The sequence below is a fragment of the Molothrus aeneus genome, chromosome 12, assembly GCF_037042795.1.
Source record: "Molothrus aeneus isolate 106 chromosome 12, BPBGC_Maene_1.0, whole genome shotgun sequence".
Classification (NCBI taxonomy): domain Eukaryota; kingdom Metazoa; phylum Chordata; class Aves; order Passeriformes; family Icteridae; genus Molothrus; species Molothrus aeneus.
The window spans coordinates 9,182,713-9,206,001 of record NC_089657.1 but is presented as its reverse complement, the minus strand read 5'-3'; the positions used below and the strand labels follow the sequence as shown (position 1 = coordinate 9,206,001).

The following is a 23,289-nucleotide window of genomic DNA, read 5'->3' as shown; positions in this document are numbered from 1 at the left end:
AGACAGCTCCAACCTAAATTTAACAGCGGGACCCTGGCCAGAGTCAGGGACGCCCTTGCCCAGCCGGCTCCAGCGTTCCTGGCTCCCCTCCCAAGCTGGCCCTGGCCCGATGCTGGTACCCCCCAGGGACACTAGTGACTCTCAAAAGGATAGATCCATTCTGAGCCAGGCAGGGTGGGGCATGGCACAGTTCGTGCCAGCTCTGGTGGGGCATAGCATGGCTGTGTGCCTGGATGTGTGTGTGACAGTCCCGCAGAGCTGCTCAGGTGGACACTGCATGTCATCCCGGAGAACTTTCAGACCCAGCTGCCCCAAATGACCCTGATTCCTCGTGTTGTCCCTGGAAAGCACCATCATGCCGGTGTGGGGGGGTGCATCCTGGACTGCACAGTCATGCTAGAGCCAGGAGAGGACAGGCATCAGCTGATTTGCACCCCATGCCATACCCTGCGCCCTATCGCAGTGCCATCTCCATGTTCCACCAGGCAGATCCCGTGGTTGCCCATGGACCTCTTGGTGCTTGCTTTCCTCCTGGGTAAGCATTGGCCTTGGGGGCACCCTGCATACCTACACTGCTGGGAGCTGTGGTGGTTCAGGGACCTCAGTCAGGGTGGAGGGTGCTGGGCAGCAGAGGTGGTGGCCATGCTCCCTGCCTGGCAGCGCCCACAGCCTGACTGCCGCAAAATCCAGCGGGGAATCCAGGCTGCACTAAGCCCTGTCGGGATTAGCAAGCGCCTGACCTGGCTTCTGACTCCCCGAGGCACTTCTCAGAACCCTGGGGCTGCCCGGGCCCCCAGGAGCACGGGCAGCCCAGCCCCCCAGTCACCCCGCTCCCTGCCCCTGGTCACGAGGCTGCGGTGCTGCTGCCAGCACCTTTCCGGATCATGGAGCTTCATGCTGCATCAGTGGGTCGGGATGCAGGGATGGGATGGGATGGGACAGCTGGGGGTGGGGTGGGTGCATGGGGGAGCAGGGGGTGCCCAGGCACCCCAGTGCAGCCCCCAGCCTGTGCCCTCATGCTCTCTGCAGTCGGGGGACTGGTGGCTGGGGGCTGGCAGGAGCCTGACCTGAGCCACGGCTGCGCCCGCGGCAGCTGCTACCCAGCCACTGGGAACCTGCTGGTGGGGCGAGCCTCCCGCCTGAGTGCCACCTCCACCTGTGGGCTGGATGGCCCCCAGGAGTACTGCATCGTCAGCCACCTCCAGGTGAGCTCACCCAGCCCCAGAACAGCTCCAGCACAGACCCACACAGCCAGGCACTAGTGCAGCTTCCAGTCACCCATCCCTGATGGTGCCACTCCTTGGCACAGGACTCGGAGAAGTGTTTCACCTGTGACTCACGTGACCCATCCCTGCCTGAGAGCCACCGCATCGAGAATGTCATTTACCTGAGCAGCCCCCATGACAAACGAACCTGGTGGCAGTCGGAGAATGGTGAGGTCAGGGTGGCAGTGAGGTTGCCCCATATGCATGTGCTGTGGGGCTGCATGGCCATGGGGGTCTTCCCCAGCCTCAGCCATCTCTGTCTCTCTTTGTCTCCCAGGTGTGGAGCATGTCAGCATCCGCCTGGACCTGGAGGGCGAGTTCCACTTTACCCACCTTATTATGAAGTTTAAAGTGGGTCCTGACACACGGATGCCTGGGATGGGATGGGATGGGATGGGATGGGATGGGATGGGATGGGATGGGATGGGATGGGATGGGATGGATCTGGAGGGGCTGTGGGTCTGGTCCCCATCCCATCTGGGTGTCCTGCAGACCTTCCGCCCTGCGGCCATGCTGGTGGAGCGCTCAGCTGACTTTGGGCGCACCTGGAAGGTGTATCGCTACTTTGCCTACAACTGCTCCAAGCTCTTCCCTGGAATCCCCAGCCACTCCCTGGGGCTTGTGGATGAGGTGCTGTGTGACCAGCGCTACTCTGAGATTGAGCCGTCCAGCCATGGGGAGGTGCGTAGGAATAGGGTGGTTCAGAGCAGGGCCAGGGGTCTGAGTGGAATGGGATCACCCATTCCTTCCTTCTCACAGGTCATCTTCAAGGTGCTGGACCCCTCCATTCCCGTAGCTGATCCCTACAGCCCAGACATCCAGAGTATGTTGCCGGGGGTGTGGGGGATGCAGGGCTGGTGTCAGGGCAGGTGCTAACAGTGACACGCCCCCAGACCTGCTGCGTGTCACCAACCTGCGGGTGAACCTCACCAAGCTGCACACACTGGGGGACAACCTGCTGGACTCACGGCGGGAGGTGCTGCACAAGTACTACTACGCTGTGGATGAACTGGTGCTGCGCGGGAGCTGCTTCTGCCACGGCCACGCTGCCCACTGTGCCCCAGCACCGGGTGCCCCGACACCCTCTGTCCCTGGCATGGTGAGGCACAAACCCCCCAGCACTGCCCCTTGGGACCTGGCAGCCACACTGAGCTGGGTGCTCCCCCCAGATCCATGGGCGCTGTGTCTGCAAACACCACACGCAGGGGCTGAACTGCGAGCGCTGCGAGGATTTCTACCATGACCTGCCCTGGCGCCCGGCTGAGGGCTCCAGCACCAACGCCTGTCGCCGTGAGTGCCAGGGTTGCCAGGCTGTGCTGTGCCAGGGATTTTGGGGTGCCAGGGCTGTACTTTGGGGAGCTTTGCATATCAGAGTAAGGGGGATCCAGACAGGGGAGGTTTGGCACTTGGGGTGCTGCCTACCAGGTGAGGGCTGTGGTGCCATGTGCCATGCCACGGTGCTGTCCCTGCAGGCTGTGACTGCAACGAGCACTCACGGCGGTGCCACTTTGACATGGCCGTGTTCCTGGCCACGGGGAACACCAGTGGGGGTGTGTGTGATGGCTGCCAGCACAACACCATGGGCCGCCACTGCCACCTCTGCAAGCCCTTCTACTACCGGCACCCTCGCTCCGACATCCGGTCCCCCACTGCCTGTGCCCGTGAGTGTCCTGGGACCCCAGCCCCACGGCTTGTCCCAGCCCTATGGCTCCTGGTGCCACCTGCCCCAGTCTCATGGTTCCTGGTGCCAGCAGCCAGAACTACTGATGATCCTGTCTCTTGGCAGCGTGTGACTGTGACCCAGCAGGGTCGCTTGATGGAGGTGCCTGCGATGGGCACACAGACATGGCGCTGGGCATGATTGCGGGCCAGTGCCGCTGCAAGGAGAACGTGGCCGGTCCCCGCTGTGACCGCTGCCAGCACGGCGCCTATGGCCTCAGCCACAGCGACCCACAGGGCTGTCAGCGTGAGCTGGGGGCCAGGGATGGCGTGGGAGAGGGGATGGGGATGGGGGGATGATGGAGGGGTAGGGAGAAAGGGATGAAATTGGAGGGATGGGGAATGAAGAGATGTTGATGGAGGAATGGGGACGGGATGGATGAGGGTGGAGGGATGGAGGTAGAGGTATGGTGATGGAGGGATGAGGATGGAAGGATCTGGGATAGAGGGGGATGTACGATGGAGGGATATGGCATAGTTGTATGAGAATGGATAGAGGGATGGTGATGGAAGGATGGGGATGGAAGGGATGAAGATGGATAGATATGGGATGGGGAAGGAAGGCCATGAAGCATGTGGGCTGTAGTCCCACTGGCACCCCCTCACATGTGCATGTGTGGGGGCAGCATGCAGGTGTGACCCGCGGGGTACGGTGGCAGGCAGTTCCCCGTGTGACCCCATCAGTGGGGACTGCTACTGCAAACGCTTCGTGGCTGGGCGCTCCTGCAGCCAATGTGTGGTGAGTACCCCAACCTGTGAGGGACTGTCCCCAACCCCATGGCAACCCCCAGGGCTGGGTTGGCACCACACATGCCCTACATGTCCCCTCCTCACTGCAGCCCGAGTTCTGGGGTCTGAGCTACGACCTGGGGGGCTGCCGGCCCTGCGCCTGTGACTTCGGGGGAGCCTACAACAACCGGTGGGGTCCAGCACAGCACCCGTGGGGCAGGGATGGGGAAGAGAGTGGGGACAGGGCTGGGAGTCACACATGGGGGAGGGAGGGATGGGGACAGAGATGGAAGTAGGGAGGGATGATGACACAGACAGAAGGACAGATGAAAGGACAGGATGGTCACCCCCAGGTGCTCCATGGAAGATGGGGCGTGTCCCTGCCGTCCCCACATCATGGGGCGGCAGTGTGACCAGGTACAACCCGGCTTCTTCTGTGCCCCCCTTGACTACTACACCTATGAGGCCGAGCAGGCCACCGGCCATGGCCACAGCCACCCTCAGCTCCCGGTGAGTCTCCTTGGGGGTCACTGTACTTGTGCATGGCCGTCACTGTTCACCATGCTCCATGCATAGCTGCTGCTGTGCTCTATGCATGGCTGTCACCCTGTCCTGCATGTGGCTGTTACCATGCCCTGTACACGGCTATCCTCGTGCATGACTGTCCCTGTGCATGGCCACCGTCCCCTGACCCCATCCCTGCAGGGTGCCATTCGGGTAGAGGTGGCCCAGGACTGCCTGGAGTACGACACCAGGGAGCCAGTTGGGCGGAAGGGACACTCACGGCATCAGCACAGCCCCCTCCGTGCTCCCCAGCCCCCTGTCCCCTCGCGCCGCAGCCGCCAGCAGCCCCCCAAGGTGAGGTGGTAGGGGAGGGCACAGTGAGGCACTGCAGGGCAGAAGTGGCTGGGGGTAGAGCCAGGGCCAAACTGTGCCTGTGCCCTGCCCAGCCGGACGTGGAGGAGGTGGTGCGGGACAGTGCCGGGCGCATGGTGACGTGGACAGGCTTGGGGTTTGCCCGGGTGCGGGACGGGGCTGGCCTGACCTTCCGCGTGGACAACGTGCCCTACGCCATGGACTACGAGCTGCTGCTGCGCTACGAGCCCGAGGTGAGCACGGCCACAGCCACGGCCACGGCGTGTATGGCACAGCTCAGCCCTGACACTGCCCTTGCCTGTCACCACAGTCAGCCGAGGACTGGGAGGCCGTGGTCAGTGTCAGCTCCCGGCTGCTGCCCACCAGCCCTCGCTGTGGGAACCTGCTGCCCTCCGAGCAGATGTACCGCCAGAGTCTGCCCCACAGCCAGAGGTGCAATGGGATGGGCTGGGGGGCGTTGGGGATGGGAACAAGGGAGGTGGTTGGGTCCTGCTGCTGCTGTCCTTTTGCTGTCTCCATGGCCCTGCTGTGCCCATGCAACACCTGACTCTGTACAGGTATGTGCTGCTGTCCCGGCCCTTCTGCTTCGAGCCCAGCACCCCTTATGAGGTGACCATGCGGCTTCAGCGGGCTGGCGTCACCCAGCGCCACCCTGGTGCCTTCATCCTCATTGACTCGGTGAGGGGAGTCCCACTGCCCCTTGTGCCTGAGGCTTGGCAGGGGTGGGATCATGGGCAGGGACAGGGACAGAGGCTGGAGTGAGAAGTGACCCCCCTCTGGGGATGCACTTGGGGTCAGGATGGGGATGAGATGGGATGAGATAGGGTGGGATGGAGATGAGGATGAGATGAGGATGGGGATGGGATGGGGATGGGAATGGGGAAGTAGATGTTGAAGGGGAAGGGAATAGAAGGGAATATCAATGAGACTGGGGATTTAGATAGAGTTGGGGTTGGCATAGGGATGTCAGCGTGGAAGGGAATAAGGAAGCTTCTGGGGATGGCACTTTTTATGGGAATATCAATGGGGTTGGGGATGTCCATGGCTGTTGATGGAGCTGGGGTAATTGACCCCAGCATCATTGGGACTGTCCTGGAGCACATGGATCCAGCCTAGTGGTAGGTGCCACAGTGGAGGCTGGCTATGCCCCCCCGCCCCATCTCCTCTTCCCTTCCCCCAGCTGGTGCTCCTGCCACGGGTGTCAGAGTTGCCAGGGTTCCATGGGGCAGAGGCAGCAGTGCGCCAGGAGGAGCTGGAGCGGTACCAGTGCCTGGAGGTGTTTCGCATGGCTCCCCCTCACCCCCTGGCCGAGGCCTGTGCCCGCCTGGTCTGCAGCGTCTCAGCCCTGATGCACGGCGGGGCACTGCGTGAGTGGGGAGCCTGCAGGATGGGATCCACAAGTGGGCAGGGCTGGAGCCCTGCCGGGGCAGTGGGTCAGGATATGCCCATGCCCATGGAATGGTGGGCAGGAGAGCAGTGGCAGGGCGTGGGCAGGGTGTGGGCAGGTGTGGGCAGGTGCAGAAAAGGCAGCCCTGGCCCCATGCTGGTCCTTCTCCCACAGCCTGCCAGTGCGACCCACAGGGCTCCCGCAGCAGCGAGTGCCAGGTGCAGGGTGGGCAGTGTGAGTGCAAGCCCCACGTCATCGGCCGACGCTGCGACCACTGTGCCCCAGGCAGCTTCGGCTTTGGGCCCCTGGGATGCAGCCGTGAGTACTGGGATCTTCGTCTGCCAGGAACTGCTGTCTCTCCTGTCTGTCTGTCCAGCCATCAGCGCCCTCTTCACTGCCCTGTTCACTTGTCTGTCGGTCCATCTGTCTGTGCATGTGTCCATCTCAGCCCTGCTGTCCTGCAGCCCATGGGCTCAGTCACAGGTATCCATTCATCCATCCATCCATCCATCCATCCATCCATCCATCCATCCATCCATCCATCCATCCATCCACATGAGCCCCCTGTAAGCATTGTGCTGTCCTACACTCTCTCATCTGTCTGTCCACCCATGCTCTTGTGGACCTGTGTGTCCACATAAGCCCTTCTGTGCCACAGCCCATGGAGTGAGCATGTTCTGGGTGCTGGTCCCCTGCCTGCCTCTCTGTCTGTCTGTCCACCCCTGTGTCCCTGCACCCATGTGCCTGACCTGAGTTGTGCCGCCCTGCAGCCTGCACCTGCTCCCCAGAGGGCTCAGTGTCCCAGCTGTGTGACAAGGTGAGCGGGCAGTGCTGGTGCCAGCCCGGCACTGTGGGCCGGCAGTGTGACCAGTGCCAGCCCGGCCACTGGGGCTTCCCTGCCTGCCGGCCCTGCCAGTGCAACGGGCACGCCGAGGAGTGCGACCCCCGGACGGGCACCTGCCTGCACTGCCGCGACCACACGAGTGGCCGGCACTGTGAGAGGTGGGCCAGCTCCCAGAGGAGGCCGTGGAGTGGTGTGGTGTGGTGTGGGGGGGGGGGGGTGGGGTGGGGTGGTGTGGGGTGTTGTGGCATAGAATTGGGTTGATACAATGGAGTAGGACAGGATAAGATATGATGATATGGGATATGTTGGAATGGTGGTATGGATTGAGATGGGCTGGCAGAGATATGATGGGATGGGGTAGAATAGAATGGGATTGCATGGTGTGGGATGGGATGGGATGGGATGGGATGGGATGGATGAGATTGAGATGGAATGGGATGGATACAATTGGCTAGGATAGGGTGAGATATGATGGTACGGGATACGATGGAATAGGATGGGATGGTGGGATGGTATATGATGGATTGGAGGGACCCACTGGGTCCCCTCTCGTCCTTTCAGGTGCCAGGATGGTTACTATGGGAACCCTGTGCTGGGCTCTGGGCAGCAGTGCCGGCCCTGCCCCTGCCCCGGCTACCCTGGCACACGGCATTACCACGGGAGCGCCTGCCATGCGGACGATGAGACACACCACATCGTCTGCCTCTGTGCCCCTGGATACGCGGGTGAGGGCCAGAGCGGGCACGGGCCAGCAGGGACCCCCTGCCTGGGGCTGCGGGACCCCAGCACCTACAGCCCCCTCTCTGCAGGGCCCCGCTGCGACCGCTGCTCCCCTGGTTACTTTGGGGCTCCGGAGATGGATGGGGGGGAGTGCCGGCCCTGCCAGTGCAACAACAACATCGACACCAGCGACCCAGAGGGCTGCGACCCCCGCACGGGACAGTGCCTGTGCTGCCTGTACCACACAGCTGGGCCCCGCTGTGCCCACTGCCAGCCGGGCTACTATGGCAATGCCCTGCAGCGCAGCTGCCGGCGTGAGCGGGGCTGCGGGGCTGCAGGGGCTGTGGGGATGCAGGGGCTGCGGGGCTGCGGGGCTGCGGGGATGCAGGGGCTGCGGGGATGCAGGGGCTGCGGGGCTGCGGGGCTGCGGGGATGTAGGGGCTGCGGGGCTGCGGGGATGTGGGGCTGCAGGGCTGCGGGGATGCGGGGCTGGTGGGGCTGCAGGGCTGCGGGGATGCGGGGCTGCAGGGCTGCGGGGCTGCAGATGCACAGGGGTTTGGGATGGGGGGGTTGAAATGATGCAATGGCTCAACACAGGGATGAGGTGTGGGGCTGTGGTTGGGTGTGGGTGATTGGGGTTGGGTCAGGGAGAATTTTGGGGTGTTGCAGGGCTAGGGTTCAGGGCCAGGAGAGGTTTGAGGCTGTTAGAAGGGGTGTGGGGCTGTGCCTGGGTTGGGGCTGGGCAGGGGACAGGGATCGGGGTTGGTGGGGCTGTGCAGGGGTTTGAGGCCTGGTAGACTGGGGGACACTGGGGTCAGGCAGATTTGGGGTGCTGGGTTCAGCAGCACACTGCCTGGGCAGCGGGTATGGGCTGAGCCCCATGTGGCCATCCACCCTCCTGCAGGCTGTGGCTGTGACCCACGGGGCACACTGGCCTCCCACTGCACCGATGGCACCTGTGACTGTGACCGTGGCACAGGAGCCTGTGCCTGCCGGCCCAATGTCGTGGGCAAGAGCTGTGATCGCTGCGCACCCCACTTCTGGAGGCTGGGGGGGCCAAGGGGCTGTGAGCCCTGTGGCTGCCACCCCACACATGCCCTGCACCCTGCCTGTGACACTGTGAGTCTCCTGCCACCCTGCTACAGCTGCACTGCCCTCCTGGGGCCCAGTGAGCTGCACAGTGAGCATGGCGCTGTCACTGCAGGTGACAGGGCAGTGCCAGTGCCGGCCTGGCTTCGGGGGTCGTGTCTGTTCCCAGTGCCAGGAGCACCACTGGGGAGACCCCGAGCAGGAGTGCCGAGGTGGGAGCACACCCCAGGGACTGGAGGAGCAGGGGCTCTGGGGATGGGGGATATGAGGGGACTCTGGGTGCATAGTGAGACTCTAGGGAAATGGGACATGGTGGGAGACTCTGAACATGGGACACTAAGGAGACAGTGGGACACTGGGGACACAAGGGACTCAGGAGATCTTGGGAACATGGTGGGACACTGTGGGCATGATGGACCTTGGGGAACAGTGGGATGCTGGGGACATGGTGGAACACTGAGGACATGGTATGTCTCTGGGGACATGCAGGACTTTGGGGACCCAGTACTTGGTGGAACTGTGGGAACAATAGAAGATGCTGGGGATAGACTGGATTCTGGAGACACAGGGGAATATGGTGGGATGCTGGGACATGGTGGCAGTCTGGGGGCATGGGACTCCATGGAAAGGCTGGGACACAGCTCCAACTGTCTCTGCAGCCTGTGAGTGTGAGCCGCTGGGTGCTGAGAGCCCGCAGTGCGAGCAGGACAACGGGCAGTGCCGCTGCCGGCCAGGATTCGGGGGGCTGCGCTGTGACCGCTGCCAGCGGGGCTACCAGGAGCCCTTCCCCCAGTGCTCGCCCTGCCACCCTTGCTTTGGGCGCTGGGACCTGGCTGTGGGCAGCCTGCGGGAAGGGCTGCAGCGCCTTGGGGCACAGGTGCAGGTGCTGAGGGAGGGGGGCTCTGCACTCCCACTCAGCCCCCGTCGCCTACGGGAGCTTGAGGAGGCTCTGGGGCACGTGGAACAGCTGCTGGGAGAGGGGCACAGCCCTGGTAGTCCCCTCCTCGATGGACTGCCCAGGCAGCTGGGTGGCACCAGGCAAGTATGCATGTAGGGCTAGGGTGGAGGGACTTCCCTCTTGTCCCCACCTGAAAGTTTGAAGCCATCCTCCCTACCCAAAGGATGGAGCTGGACAATTTCGGGAAGCACCTCCAAGAGTTGGAGCAACATCTAGACCAGCTGGCGCAGGCGGATATGCAGCACCATGGCCAGCTAGCTGAGCTGAGCCGTGAGCTGGGAGGTCTCAACCAAACCACCTCCCACCTTCAGAGCCTCCTCGGCACTGTAGCGGCAGCTGGATTCAGCGGTAAGAGCAGCCAGCAAGGTTTGGGTTTGGTGGCAGCCATCCTGGCCAAAGCCTAACACCTGCACCCACAGAGTCTTACCGCAGCATCCTGGCATTGGCGGAGGCCTCGCGGCAGGCGGAGGTGATGGTCAATGGCACGGCTGGCGAGCTCAGGAGGGCGCAGGTGACGCAGCGGGCGACCGAGCGGGCGCTGCAGCAGCGGGGCGATACCTTCCGCCGTGGCACAGCTGCAGCCCGGAAATCCTTGCGGGAGACACAAAAACGGGTGATGGGACTCAGCATTGCCAGGATCAACGAGAAGGTGAGAGCAGGACTGGCAGAAGCGGCGTGGGCATCACCCTCCAGGAAATGAGCTGCCATTTCCACCATCACAGATTTGTGGGGCGCCTGGAGACCGGAGCTGCGAGCATGCGTCTTGCGGAGGAGCCTTGTGCCGAGACAGTGAAGGGACAAGGCACTGCGGTGGTACTGGGTGTGCAGGGGCATTGCCTGTCTCAGCTCGAGCCCTGAGCAGTGCTCATAATGCCTCTCAGCAGCTGGAGGTGGCATTAGGGCAGCTGGATGTTGTGGCACAGAAGGTAGGGGTGGTTGCTCCATGGCACTTTCTGGGGTCCCCTTGTGTCCATTTTGCATATCCTGTTGGTGCCCTTTCCATGCCACTTTGCATGGCCCCCTTCTATGTCCTGTTTTTTCCCTTTCCTTTTTCCCCAAGCATGTTAGCTCTGTATGTGTCTCTTATGCCCATTCAGAGATGCCCCTTGTGCCACTTGTGTGCATGCCCCCTTGGGCCACTGCTGTACCCTCTGTTCCCCTTGCACCCCCCTTGCATGCTCCTTTGCAGGCTCACATCTTGTCCCCTCATACTCCCTGCTCATCCCAAATGCCCCCTCCCGGGGCTGCCCTGTGCCCCCTGCTCAGCCAGGTGCCCCTCAGATGCAGGAGGTGCAGGAGCTGGCACGGGGGGCACGCAGCAGGGCAGAGGAGGCACTGGGGCGCTCTCAGGCCGCACGCAGCCGTGCAGAGAAGGCAACAGCCCAGCTGCGGGACTTCATCCGCCGAATCAAGGCCTTCCTGGCAGGTAGTGACAGCACTGGGTGGGCACATGGGCATGGCAGGACTCAGCGAGCCCACCCTGAGCCCACCCTGCTCCCCTGTCCCTGCAGAGGAGGGAGCTGACCCAGGCAGCATCGAGCTGGTGGCCCGGCAGGTGCTGAACATCTCCCTGCCCAGCAGCCCTGGACAGATCCAGGAGCTGCTGTGGGAGATGCAGGAGAGCATCAGCCAGCTAGAGGGGGTGGACGCAGTTCTCAACAGCACAGCAGAGGGGCTGGCTGTGGCACGGGATCTGCTGGCACAGGGACAGGAGGCCAGGCAAGTGGTGGGACCATGCTGGGGCAGGCAGGGGATAGGGTCAGTCCCCCTGCAGCGGCAGGGCCTGGAGATGCCTGTGCTGCTGCAGGGAGCGAGCAGAAGGCATAAGGGATGAGCTGGCGGGGACACAGCAGGCACTGGAGGTGGCACGGACACAGGCGATGACAGCAGGGAGCACCCTGCAGAGCGCCAGGGATGCCATCCAGGTGGCTGAGAAGAGAGCCAGGAAGGTGAGGAGTATGGGCTCGGGGAGTGGAGCTGGTACCACTGGGAGTAATGGGATCAGTGCTGTGCAGAGCAAGACATGGCTTGGGCACATTATGGGTAGGGAGGCTGGCTCTGGAGAAATGTGGCTGGCATTGGGCAGTTGCCAGGGCAGTGGGGCTGGCACCATGGGCATGGTGGTTGCTGTGCCTGCTGCAGCTGGTGTCCATCCCTGCCAGGCGGAGCGCAGGCTGCAGGTGCTGGACAGGAAGGAGTCGCAGGCGCAGAGGCGGCTGCAGGAGCTGGCACAGCGCATCACCAGCCTGCAGGAGCATGGCCGGGGTACCCGCCACATGGCCCAGCAAGCTAAGGATGCGGCACAGCGTGCCACCACCACCTCGGGGACGCTTAGCCAGGTGAGCTCCATCCCTGCCTGGTTATGCATGCCAGCAAGCAGGTACTGGGTGCTGCAGGTGCTCAGCCTCACCATGCCGTTGTGCCGCCAGGACCTGGCCCAGGTAACACAGCGTTATGTGGTGCTGAAGAACCGGGTGGGCACGCTGGACAGGGTGTCTGGTGGGGCCCTGCAGCGTGTGTCGCAGCTGATGGCAGAAGCCCGAGACCTCCTGGATAAGGCCAGCAACAGCAAAAGGAAGCTGGAAGGTGAGAGGGAGCACATGGTGGGGTACATTTCCTGCCACCTCCCCATAATACATCTCCCCGTGTCCCCCTGGGCCTGTCCCACCGGGTGTCCCGATGGTGACAGGGGACATGGGGGATGCTGTACTGTGACCATGTTGTGCATTCCGCAGACCTGGAGCAGCGCTTTGGGGCCAATGAACGGATGATGGCAGCAAAAGTGACACGACTGCAGGCTTTGGAGGAGCAGGTCACCGGGCTGTTGCAGGAGATCCAGGAGAGGGCCAACGCTTACGCCACCTGCTAGGGACCACTGGCGGGACCAGGGGCCGGTCCTGCCCCGCCGCCCCGCAGGTCCCCGAGCCCGGGAGTCCCGTCCACTCTGCAGGCGCCTTTAGTGCGGGCGCGCCTGCAAATAAAGCCCTAAACTGTGTGTGCCTGTGTCCGATGCCTTCTGTCCAGCCTTCTCCTGCCTCCTCCCGCCTCTCCCGGCCGGCCCGCTCCCCCGCTCCAGCCGGGATCCGCCCCGCGCTTTCCGCGCAGCCCCGAGAGCTGCGACTGCCGCCAGTTCGGAGGGGCCGGGAGGGACCGGGAAGGGGACGGGGAAGGGACTGGGAACGGGAACGAGAAGGGGAACCGGTGAGTCGGGACGGGACGGGACGGGACCGGCGGGCACCTGCCGAGCGCCCCCTTTGCGCGCCCTTTGCGCCCCTTTCCGTCCCGTCTGGCCCCGTCGCGCCCCGCGATGCGGAGCCCGGCGAAGCGGAGCCCCACCGTCCTCCTGCTGCTGCCGCTGCTGGCCGGTGAGTCCGCGCCCCGCGCCGCGGCGGGGCCGGTGGGCACCAGGGTCCGGCCCGGCCCCGCCGTCCCGTTTCCGGGCGGTCACGGAAGGGGCCCCGGGCGCGGAGGGGGGAAACCCGGCCCCGGCCCCCCCGGCCCCGCAGCGCCCTCAGCCGCCCGCCGCTCCGCAGGGCTGGGGGTGGCCCTGGCCCCCGATTCCCCCCAGGGCTGTGCCCGCGGCAGCTGCTACCCGGCCACCGGGGACCTGCTGGTGGGACGAGCAGCCCGCCTAAGTGCCACCTCCACCTGCGGGCTGCGCCGGCCCCAGCCCTACTGCATCGTCAGCCACCTCCAGGTGAGTGGGACGGGACCTGGGGGGACAAGACAAGGATGAGGGGCACGGGACACGGCTGGGGACACGCATCATTGAGCCTTCCAACTCGCAGGAGGAGAAAAAGTGCTTCATCTGCGACTCCCGGCGGCCCTACGATGCCCGCACCAACACCAACAGCCACCGCATCCAGAATGTGGTCACCAGCTTTGCCCCCCGCCCCAAGAAAGCCTGGTGGCAGTCAGAGAACGGTGAGTAGTGGGTGGGGGTGGTGGAGCATCCTGTCCTGTCCCGGGGGGCTCTCCTTCCCTTCCTCCCACACTGAGGAAGTGTGACTCAGCCTGTGGCCATGGCCGCGCCCCTGGACCACTGCCGGGTGGGGGGAACGAGCCCCCGGGACCTGTGAGTGGGTGCTTCCATTTGTCACACTTTTCACCCCCAGGTGTGGAGCATGTCAGCATCCAGCTGGACCTGGAGGCCGAGTTCCACTTCACTCATCTCATCATGACCTTCAAGGTGGGTCCGAGCGTGTGGGTATCCAGGCTGAGACAGGACAGGATTGATCATGCCCACAGGGACTGAGGGACTGTGGGGCTATCCCCTGTCCCACCTGGATGTCTCGCAGACGTTCCGGCCCGCGGCCATGCTGGTGGAGCGCTCAGCTGACTTTGGGCACACCTGGAAGGTGTATCGCTACTTCGCTTATGACTGCGCTGCTTCTTTTCCCCACGTCCCCCACGGGCCCCCACGCCGCATCGATGATGTCGTCTGCGAGTCCCGCTACTCTGACATCGAGCCCTCCACTGAGGGGGAGGTGAGGCCCTCGTAGTGTCCTAGGAGAGTCAGGGGATTCCCTGCACTGCTCTCATCACCTTGCTGTCCCTTCCAGGTCATCTACCGGGTGCTGGACCCTGCCATTCCCATCCGGGACCCCTACAGCCCTGACATCCAAAGTGAGTTGCCAGCCATCTGGGCTCCTGCTTGGCTGCTCTATTTTGGGTGTAGCTATTTTGGCTGCTCTCTCCCTGCTCTGGGCCCTACACAGGGATCAGGACCTGATCCAGCCTGTGGGGTCTTGGGCCCCTCTGCACCCTGCCCTGTGAGAGCAGCTGAAGATCAGGCTGCGTTGGGTTAAATGGAGGAGGATGGCTGTGCCATGGCTGAGCCCAACACCAGCTGTGGTTCGAGATGGGGAGTTGGGCTGGGCATGGGACACAGTGGGTTAATCACCCACCCAAGGCTAAATTTAGACTGGGAGCAGGAGGGGTGGAATCTGCAGGGCAGGGCAGGGCTTCTGGGAAACTGCAGTTCTGGGGAAGCTGTCCTGTGTTCCCAAGGCCCCAGGCTGCACCCACCACACCAGGCACAGCCATCTCCTGGGAACGGCCCCCAATGGTGAGTGTCCTGAGACATGTAAAGGTGCTGTGCCAAGGGTGCTGTTCTGCACTGGTGGGGTCCCAGCCTGCCTCTGCTGTGGGAATGCAGAGCCCTGCCCACGCACAGCCAGACTGTGCACAGCTACGTGTGTGGGAGCTGAACCCCCACAGCTACGTGCAGCCCAGCCTGGCCACATGCAACCACGTGCCTGTGAGCCAAACCATGCACAGGCCTGGGCCAACACTGTGTGATATAGAAAACCACAAAAGACCAGCCTGATATTGTGCAGCCCTGCATGGACACCCCATGCCAAGCACAGCCCACCCCAGCCATGCCCAGCTCGTCTGAAGCACCTACAGCCCCCTGTGCCATGCACAGCCCAGCCCAGCTGTGCCCGGCAGGGGTGAGCTGTGCATAGACGTGCCCAGCCACCCTGTGCCAACAGGGGTCTCTCCCTGCCCTAGACCTGCTGCGTGTCACCAACCTGCGTGTGAACCTCACCAAGCTGCACACGCTGGGGGACAACCTGCTGGACTCACGGCGGGAGATCCGGGAGAAGTACTACTACGCGCTCTACGAGCTGGTGATGCGCGGGAACTGCTTCTGCTACGGGCACGCCTCTGAGTGCGCCCCGCTCAGCGGGGCCCCTGCCACCACCGATGGCATGGTAGGGCAAGCCAGGCCTGTGTGCCCTGCTGGAGCTGGGTAGCTGTGCCACCTAGGACCACAGCCCCTCACTGTGGCATCCTGGCAGGTGCACGGGCGCTGTGTCTGCAAACACCACACGCAGGGGCTGAACTGCGAGCGCTGCGAGGATTTCTACCAAGACCTGCCCTGGCGCCCGGCCGAGGGCTCCAGCACCAACGCCTGTCGCCGTGAGTGCCCTGCTGGCACCAGCTCCTGGCACAGTGATCCCAGTGCCAGAGCTGCCAGTCTGTGCTGCGCCAGGGGTTTTGGGGTGTTGTACAGTGGGATATGGTTTGGTGGTGACTGGCATCATGCAGACTGGCTTAGGGGGTCTAGGGTGCCAGGGGGATGTACTTTGGGGAGGTTTGGGATTGTGGTGCTGCATGTCAGCAAGGAGAGCCCAGGCAGGGGAGTTTTGGCACTTGGGGTGCTGCTTGCCAGGTGTGGGCTGTGGTGCCACATGCCATGCAGCGGTGATGTCCCTGCAGGCTGTGACTGCAACGAGCACTCACGGCGGTGCCACTTTGACATGGCCGTGTTCCTGGCCACGGGGAACACCAGTGGGGGTGTGTGTGATGGCTGCCAGCACAACACCATGGGCCGTCGCTGTCACCTCTGCAAGCCCTTCTACTACAAGGACCCCACCAAGGACCTGCGGGACCCCACAGTGTGCCGAGGTCAGTGTGGGACAGGCTGTGCAGGGGGGTGCTTTGGTGGTCACAGTGCTCACCCTGCCTGTCTCCTCAGCCTGCGACTGTGACCCTGAGGGTTCTCTGGATGGTGGGCTGTGTGACGGTGCTGATGACCCAGCCAGGGGCCTGATTGCGGGGCAGTGCCGCTGCAAGGAGCACGTGGCTGGTCCCCGCTGTGACCGCTGCAAACCCGGCTTCTTCGGCCTCAGCGCCGACAACCTGCAAGGCTGCCGGAGTAGGTACCAGGGTGGCACCTGTTGGGATCGGGCACGTGGTTTGGCATTGCTGGAAACTGCTGGCTCTCCATGCAGGGTGCCAATGTGACCCCCGTGGCACGGTGGCTGATGGCAGCCGGTGTGACCCTGTCAGTGGGGAGTGCTTCTGCAAGCGGCTGGTGACTGGGGGCAGCTGCAGCCAGTGCCTGGTGAGTGGGGCTGTGCCACGGCCCCTGCACAGTGCTCAGCACTATAGTACATTGACAGCTGCTCTTTAACACCCTGTGACCCCCTGCAGCCCGAGCACTGGGGACTGAGCCACGACCTCCCGGGCTGCCGGCCCTGTGACTGCGATGTGGGAGGTGCCCGCAACAACCTGTGAGTCTTTGTGGGGATGCAGAGGGCAAGGGGCACCCCTCCTGGCATCAGGGCTGATGGTGCTGCTGGGGTACCAGGTGTGCCATGGGGACAGGGCAGTGCCAGTGCCACAGCCATGTGATAGGACGACAGTGTGAACAGGTGGAGACCGGTTTCTACCGCATCAACCTGGATCATTACACCTATGAGGCGGAGGATGCACGGCTGCATCAGGTAAGGAATGCAGGTATCCCTGGGGAGGACATCAGGCAGAGCATCACAGTGGGCGCCCCTTTGCAGGGTGCCCAGACCAGCAGACAGTGGTCTGCCTCCCTGCTCAGGGCAGAGCAGTGCCTGCTGGCCAAGGTGATTTTCAGGGTCCCATCTCACAACACCTGCTTGCACCAGGGCTCAGTGGTGGAGCGTGAGCCGCCCCCAGACCATCCAGCTTCCTGGACAGGAATAGGCTTTGCCCGCATGTTGGAAGGCGGCTGGGTGGAGTTCCATGTGAGTGATGTGCCCTTCTCCACCGAGTACGATGTGGTCATCCGCTATGAGCCACAGGTGAGCACCAGATGGTGAAGCCAGCAGTGTGATATATTGCCAGATTGGGAGGTAGTGGTGGGGAGTTCCAGATGGTGAGGCTTTTTGACACTGCCCCTTCTTGGCTGCCAGCACCCAGAGGCCTGGCAGGAGGTGAGGCTGAAGGTGCTACGCCCCAGCCCTGTCTCCGCCAGCAGCCGTTGTGGAAACACCATCCCTGCCGATGACCAGCTCTCCACCAGCCTCCCCTCTGGTGCCAGGTAAACACCTCAGTAGGGTTGGGGTGTGCTGGGGTCACCGGAGGCACATGGCTGCCCTTGCTCTGTTTTGCCCCCATCCAGGTATGTGGTGCTGTCCCAGCCCATCTGTCTGGAGCAGGGTGTCTCCTACACGCTCCGCCTGGAACTGGGCTGTGCTGCTGCTCATCAGGATCCCACTGCCAGTGTGCTCATCGATTCGGTGAGGGGCAGACAGGCAGTGGGATGGGGGACAGCAACCCTTTAGGGGGATAGGATGCAGCCATAGGGAACACAGGGAGAGAGGGACGTGATGTCCCACTGACTTTGCCCCGCAGCTGGTGCTCCTGCCCCGTTACTCCTCACTGGAGATGTTCATTGCGGGTGACCCCAGCTCCATGGAGCGCCGGGAAACCTTTGAGCGGTACCACTGTGCCCAGCCTTTCCATGCTGCAGGGCCCTCGCCTGTGGCTGAGCCTTGCTCCAGCCTCCTGCACAGCCTCTCGGCCATCCTGCACGACGGGGCGCTGCGTGAGTAAAGCCCCACACCCTGTCCTGCCCCCTGTCCCACAGCAGCTGACACTGACCCTGCTCTCTGCCTACAGCCTGCCTCTGCGATCCCCAGGGCTCGCTCAGTGCCGAGTGCCAGCCCCAGGGCGGGCAGTGCCAGTGCAAACCCAATGTCATGGGACGGCGCTGTCACCGCTGTTCTCCAGGAACCTTTGGCTTTGGGCCCGGCGGGTGCCGACGTGAGTGCCAGTGGGAGAGGAGCCTGGGCATCCCAGGGCTGGGGGCATGAGGAAGGGGTGCTCTCTACAGCTCAGGGGCAGACGCTGTGGGTGCTGTGCTTTCCAGCATGCCAGTGCAGCCGTGAGGGTTCAGTGAGCACCATCTGTGATAGCACCACTGGGCAGTGCCCCTGCCGTGAAGGCACCCATGGCCCACGTTGTGACCGCTGCCAGCCTGGCCACTGGGGCTTCCCTGTCTGCCAGCCCTGCCAGTGCAACGGGCACGCTGAGAGCTGTGACCCTCAGACAGGCAGCTGCCTGCGCTGCCGTGACCACACGGATGGGGAAAGGTGCCAGAGGTAGGTGGGGTATGTGGCCAGACTGGGGCAGGGTGCTGCCAGCAGCCCCAGCTCCTGCTGACCTCCTGCCTGCAGGTGTGCAGCCGGACACTTTGGGAACCCAGCACTTGGTTCCGGGCAGCACTGCCGGCCCTGCCCCTGTCCTGAGGGGCCCAGCACCCCCCGCCACTTTGCTGCCTCCTGCTACCAAGACAGCCACTCCCAGCAGGTCATCTGCCACTGCAGCCCTGGGTACACAGGTGGGTACCTACCAGGGCACACCCAGTGCCTGCTGGGGTGCCCTGTCCCCATGCACTGCCCAGCGCTCTGTGTCAGCAGGTTCCCGCTGTGATGAGTGTGCCCCTGGGTACTATGGGGACCCTCTGCAGGGCGGGCGCTGCCTGCCCTGCCAGTGCCACGATAACATCGATGTGACGGACCCGGAGGCGTGTGACCGGCGCACAGGGCAGTGCCTGCGCTGCCTCTACAACACCGCAGGGCCCCACTGCGCCGAGTGCCAGCCCGGCTTCTACGGGGATGCCACACGACACAGCTGCAGGCGTGAGTACCCACTGCCTGCCAAGACAGACACAGACTTGCCTCCAGGGCCCAACACGTCCTTGGGGACCATGTGCACCAATGGGTGCCCCTGCTTGTGCACAGGGATGTGGAGTCCCTGCAGCCCTGCCCTGTAACAGGATTGTCTCCTCTGCCCAGCCCCAGCACTGTGGCCCAGTCCCTGTCCCCATGTCCAACTTATTCCTTCCCATCTATATCCTATTCTCATGCCCATTCTTGTCCCCATTGCCATCCCATCCCCACTGCCATCCATCTGTCCCCATCCTGTCCTTATTCCAGCTCTATCCTGACCCTGGTCCCATCTCCATCCTATCCCCACCAGTGGTCCTCATGCTACACACATTCCATCTCCATCCAGTCTCCACCTCATCCTTGTCCAATCTCTGTCTCCATCCTGCTTCCACCCTCATCCATCATCATCCCACTCCTGCTCTGTCCCCATCAGAACTTCCATCCCATCTCCATCCCAATCTCATTCCCATCCTTGACCTCATTCCCTCAACTCTATCTCTGCTCAGTGCCTCTTGGTTCCAGGTTGCTCCTGCAACCCCCTGGGCACTGATGCCAGCACCTGTGGGCCCCAGCAGTGCCACTGTGACAGGCACAGCGGGCAGTGCCACTGCCTGCCCCATGTGGAGGGCCAGAGCTGTGACCGCTGCAGCCCCAACTTCTGGAACTTGGCCAGCGGGCAAGGCTGCCAGCCTTGTGCCTGCCACCCCCAGCACTCCCTGACACCCACCTGCAACCAGGTGAGACACGACAGGGACAGGAGTTGGGGAATGGGATGGGGCTGGGGGTGTGCTGCAGCAGTGCCAGCCTCGGCCATGCCATGTCTGTCAGTTCACAGGGCAGTGCTCCTGCCGGCCAGGCTTTGGTGGCCGCACTTGCACGGACTGCCAGGAGAACCACTGGGGTGACCCACGGCAGCAGTGCCGAGGTGAGAGCCAGTTCCAGTGGGGGGACCACAGTGGGGAGCCTGTGGTGTCCTGACACTACTTTTCCTGCAGCCTGCGACTGTGACCCCCGTGGCATAGCCAGTGCCCAGTGCCACCGCAGCAGTGGCCACTGCGACTGCCGGCCTGGCATCTCTGGAGTCCGCTGTGACCAGTGTGCCCGGGGCTTTGCTGGTACCTTCCCTGCCTGCCAGCCCTGCCACCCCTGCTTTGGGGACTGGGACCGTGTGGTGCAGGATCTGGCCGCCCGTACCCGAGCGCTGGCAGAGCGGGCCAGCCTCCTGCAGCACACCGGGGCTGCCGGTGCCTTCGAGGGCACCTTCCGGCAGCTGGAGGAGAAACTGGCCACTGTACGTGACGTGGTGGCCACCCGCAACACCACTGCTGCCACTGCTGCCCACCTGACACACACCATGGAGGGACTGCGGTGAGCACCTGGCACAGGGCACGGCTCCCAGGGTAGCCTAGGGGCAGCTTTTCACCCCCTTGCTTTGCAGGCGGCAGATCGAGGAGGCAACTGAGAGGCTGACACGGGTGGAAGGGGAGCTGACGGCTGCTCAGGATGCCAACTTCAATGCCAGCCATGTGCTGAACACTGTGGACCGGGGTGCCCGCACCCTCAACCACAGCCTGCAGGACTTGGAACAGCGGCTACACACCCTCAAGACCTCCAATTTCCTTGGTGAGCCACACCACAGAGCCAGGCCAGGGTGGTCAGGCCATGGCCAGGGGTCTGACAGTGTCCCTGCCCCCCAGGTGCCTATGACAGTATTCGTCAGTCCTATAAGGAGTCACAGGAGGCCGAGCGCCGGGCGGATGCCTCCACCCGTGCCGTGCCCAGCCCTGTCAGCACCTCGGCAGCCACTCGGCAGCGCACTGAGCAGCTCCTGGCCAGCCAGAGGGATGGCTTCAACCGCCGCAACGCAGCCAGCCGGCGGGCACTGATGGACCTGGCAGCGAGGGCACAGGCACTGAGCCTGCAGCCGCTCAACGAGAAGGTGGGACACAGGGAGGGAGCTGGGAATGGCACCCAGAGCTGCCCTGATCCCGTGCTGCCTTGCAGGTCTGCGGTGTGGTGGGAGATGTGCCCTGTGCTGAGAGCCCTTGTGGCGGTGCCGGGTGCCGGGATGAGGATGGGGGACGACGCTGTGGTGGTCTGAGCTGTGGTGGAGCCGTGTCCAACGCTGACAGTGCTCTGGACCGGGCACGCCATGCCCAGGAGGAGCTGCGTCAGGCTGCCAGCGACATGGCCCAGCTCTCCCACAAGGTGTGTGGCACATGGGTGCTGGTGGCATCTGGTGGCACAGCCACGCTCTGCAGCCCTTGGGGCTGACACCGAGGGTCTCTGCCCATGCTCAGGTGGCAGAGGCCAAGGGGAAGGCAGACGAGGCCCGGTTGCGAGCGCAGGCAGCCCTGGACAAGGCGAACCAGACCAGGGCCCGTGTGGAGAGCTCCAACAAGGAGCTGAGGGAGCTAATCAGCCATGTCAAGGCCTTCCTGAGCCGTGAGTGCCGGCATGCCGGGAGGGCTGGCCATCCCTACCGGATGCTCTGTGGGTTCTGTGGCTCTGCACCTGCACCACACTGCACTGACCCTGCTCTGCACTGCACTGCACTGTCCCAACACTGCATGTGGGCTGTGCCACCCCTGCCCCATGCTGCATTGCCTGGTCCCTGCCCTGCCCCAGCCATCCTGTGCCCTCCAGCCATCTCTTGCCCCCCTGCCCTGTCCCATGTTCCCCTCTGGAAGCCCTTTGGTCTGCCTGCCCCCTGCAGCCCAGCGTGCTGTAGGGAACACACTGACTGCTTCCACCTGCAGAGGAGGGGGCTGATCCTGAGAGCATTGAGGTGGTAGCCAGTCGGGTACTGGAGCTGTCACTCCCCGCTGCACCGGACCAGATCCACCGCCTGGCCGAGGAGATCAAGACACGGGTGCGCAGCCTGGCCAGCGTGGATGCCATCCTGGAGCAGACAGCCAGTGACGTGCAGCAGGCTGGGCAGCTGCTGCAGGATGCCCAGCGGGCCAGGTGAGTCCAGGGATGTGAGGACACAGTCCCTCTGGGGATCCCAGCCCAGGCCATGCTGAGGCCTTGCCGTGTGGCTGCAGGGCACGGGCAGAGGGAGTGCGGGGCACGGCCGAGGCCGTGCGGCAGGCGCTGGAGGAGGCACGGCAAGCCCAGGGCATGGCTGAGCGGGCGCTGCAGCAAGCTGCCGGTGACATCCAGCACAGCGAGAGTGCCCTTGGCATGGTGAGAGCCCCATCCCTACGACCACGGGACCCAATCCTCACTGTACGATCACCAAACTCCCGTGCCACCATCCCCAGATGCAGACCCAGACACGAAGTGCAGAGCAGCAGCTGGCAGGTGCCATGGAGCAGATCGGGCTCCTGGACAGGCACACTGATGCCCTGAAGGTGAAACGTGCAAACAACAGCTTGGCAGCCACACGTGCCCAGGAGGCAGCCAGCACTGCGCGGGACCGGGCCGGCGAGGCCAAGCAGGTGGGTGATCAGGGGGACAATGTGGCAGCAGGGGTCCCGTGATGATCCTGCTGACCAGCCCGGCTGCCCAGCAGGTGCTGGACGGGCCACTTCGGGACCGGTACCGGACAGCACAGGAGCTGGTGGAGCACCGGGCGCAGGGCGTGCAGCAGGCGGGCAGCCGGGCACAGCAGTTGCGGGAGGAGGCCGCAGGGCTGCTGCAGGACGCCCAGGGCAAGCTGCAGAGGCTGCGAGGTGAGGCCGGAGCGGGGATGCTGGGGCGGGGCTGGGGGCAGCGGTGGGAGGCCAGGCTGACTCATGTTCCCGTGTCCCTGCAGCGCTGGAGGAGGAGTACGAGCGGAACGAGCGGGTGCTGGATGCCAAAGCAGCCCAGCTGGGCGGGCTGGAGGCCAGAATGAGGGAGGTGCTGGCCACCATCAACCAGCAGGTCCAGATCTACAACACCTGCCAGTGATCCCCGGAGGGGCCTGGACCCCCCGGAGCACCCAGCCTCCTGCCGCCCGGCCTCCGCCTGCCCCGCAGCGGCAGGCGGGATGGGCGCTGCAGGGTACCCCGTGTGAATAAAGTTGCAGAGCAAATCCCGCCTCCGCCCCGTGCTCCCCCGGGGTGGGAGCTGGCCGCCACCGGGTGTGGGGCACAGCGGGGCGGGAATCGGCAGCGGGACTGGAGGGCACAGCGGGGCGGGAATCGGCAGCGGGGCTGAAGGGCACAACACAGCCGGGAACCCCAGAGCAGCCCGGCAGTCCCAGGATCAGCCCCGGAACGCCCGCGGACCGGCCCGGGGCCCCGCGCGCTCCCGGTGCCGCCGGAACGCGCCGGCAC

The 23,289-nt window shown here is 64.0% G+C and overlaps 2 protein-coding genes across 3 annotated transcripts; both read left to right on the top strand.

The window, feature by feature from the left end:
* The first annotated feature begins 393 nt into the window (after nt 1–393).
* Nucleotides 394–12,582, top strand: LOC136561856 (laminin subunit beta-2-like). Its single transcript, XM_066558366.1, has 34 exons — nt 394–535; nt 1,030–1,205; nt 1,310–1,433; nt 1,543–1,616; nt 1,758–1,946; nt 2,025–2,088; nt 2,159–2,364; nt 2,435–2,555; nt 2,738–2,926; nt 3,052–3,231; nt 3,611–3,723; nt 3,824–3,903; nt 4,067–4,223; nt 4,419–4,571; nt 4,664–4,822; nt 4,900–5,021; nt 5,147–5,267; nt 5,770–5,956; nt 6,151–6,294; nt 6,747–6,978; nt 7,382–7,545; nt 7,630–7,854; nt 8,445–8,659; nt 8,745–8,841; nt 9,289–9,667; nt 9,751–9,935; nt 10,007–10,236; nt 10,310–10,513; nt 10,869–11,013; nt 11,099–11,306; nt 11,395–11,536; nt 11,750–11,926; nt 12,017–12,173; nt 12,323–12,582. The coding sequence occupies exons 1-34, from the start codon at nt 394–396 to the stop codon at nt 12,454–12,456; spliced, it is 5,595 nt and encodes a 1,864-aa protein (XP_066414463.1). The 3' UTR covers nt 12,457–12,582.
* A 263-nt stretch (nt 12,583–12,845) lies between these two features.
* On the top strand, nt 12,846–23,045 carry LAMB2 (laminin subunit beta 2). 2 transcript variants are annotated; one of them, XM_066558420.1, is made up of 33 exons: nt 12,846–12,952; nt 13,121–13,284; nt 13,376–13,511; nt 13,703–13,776; nt 13,886–14,074; nt 14,150–14,213; nt 15,102–15,304; nt 15,392–15,512; nt 15,813–16,001; nt 16,072–16,251; nt 16,328–16,440; nt 16,530–16,609; nt 16,687–16,822; nt 16,997–17,152; nt 17,264–17,391; nt 17,473–17,590; nt 17,706–17,898; nt 17,973–18,116; nt 18,223–18,454; nt 18,530–18,693; nt 18,773–18,994; nt 19,547–19,761; nt 19,853–19,949; nt 20,020–20,392; nt 20,463–20,647; nt 20,722–20,963; nt 21,029–21,232; nt 21,325–21,469; nt 21,784–21,991; nt 22,072–22,213; nt 22,291–22,467; nt 22,542–22,701; nt 22,785–23,045. In XM_066558420.1, the coding sequence occupies exons 1-33, from the start codon at nt 12,895–12,897 to the stop codon at nt 22,919–22,921; spliced, it is 5,349 nt and encodes a 1,782-aa protein (XP_066414517.1). In that variant the 5' UTR covers nt 12,846–12,894; the 3' UTR covers nt 22,922–23,045. The 2 variants fall into 2 exon arrangements, with proteins under 2 accessions (XP_066414517.1, XP_066414516.1); XM_066558419.1 differs by having other exon boundaries at nt 18,770–18,994.
* Nucleotides 23,046–23,289: the final 244 nt, after the last annotated feature.

Coding starts and splice junctions, on each gene's coding strand:
- LOC136561856 (XM_066558366.1), top strand. CDS start 394: ATGCTAGAGCCAGGAGAGGACAGGCATCAGCTGATTTGCACCCCATGC. Junction 1,434..1,542: donor CTGGTGGCAGTCGGAGAATG/GTGAGGTCAGGG, acceptor TTTGTCTCCCAG/GTGTGGAGCATGTCAGCATC. Junction 3,904..4,066: donor GGGGGAGCCTACAACAACCG/GTGGGGTCCAGC, acceptor GGTCACCCCCAG/GTGCTCCATGGAAGATGGGG.
- LAMB2 (XM_066558419.1), top strand. CDS start 12,895: ATGCGGAGCCCGGCGAAGCGGAGCCCCACCGTCCTCCTGCTGCTGCCG. Junction 20,648..20,721: donor CAAGACCTCCAATTTCCTTG/GTGAGCCACACC, acceptor CCTGCCCCCCAG/GTGCCTATGACAGTATTCGT. Junction 21,470..21,783: donor TGTCAAGGCCTTCCTGAGCC/GTGAGTGCCGGC, acceptor TTCCACCTGCAG/AGGAGGGGGCTGATCCTGAG.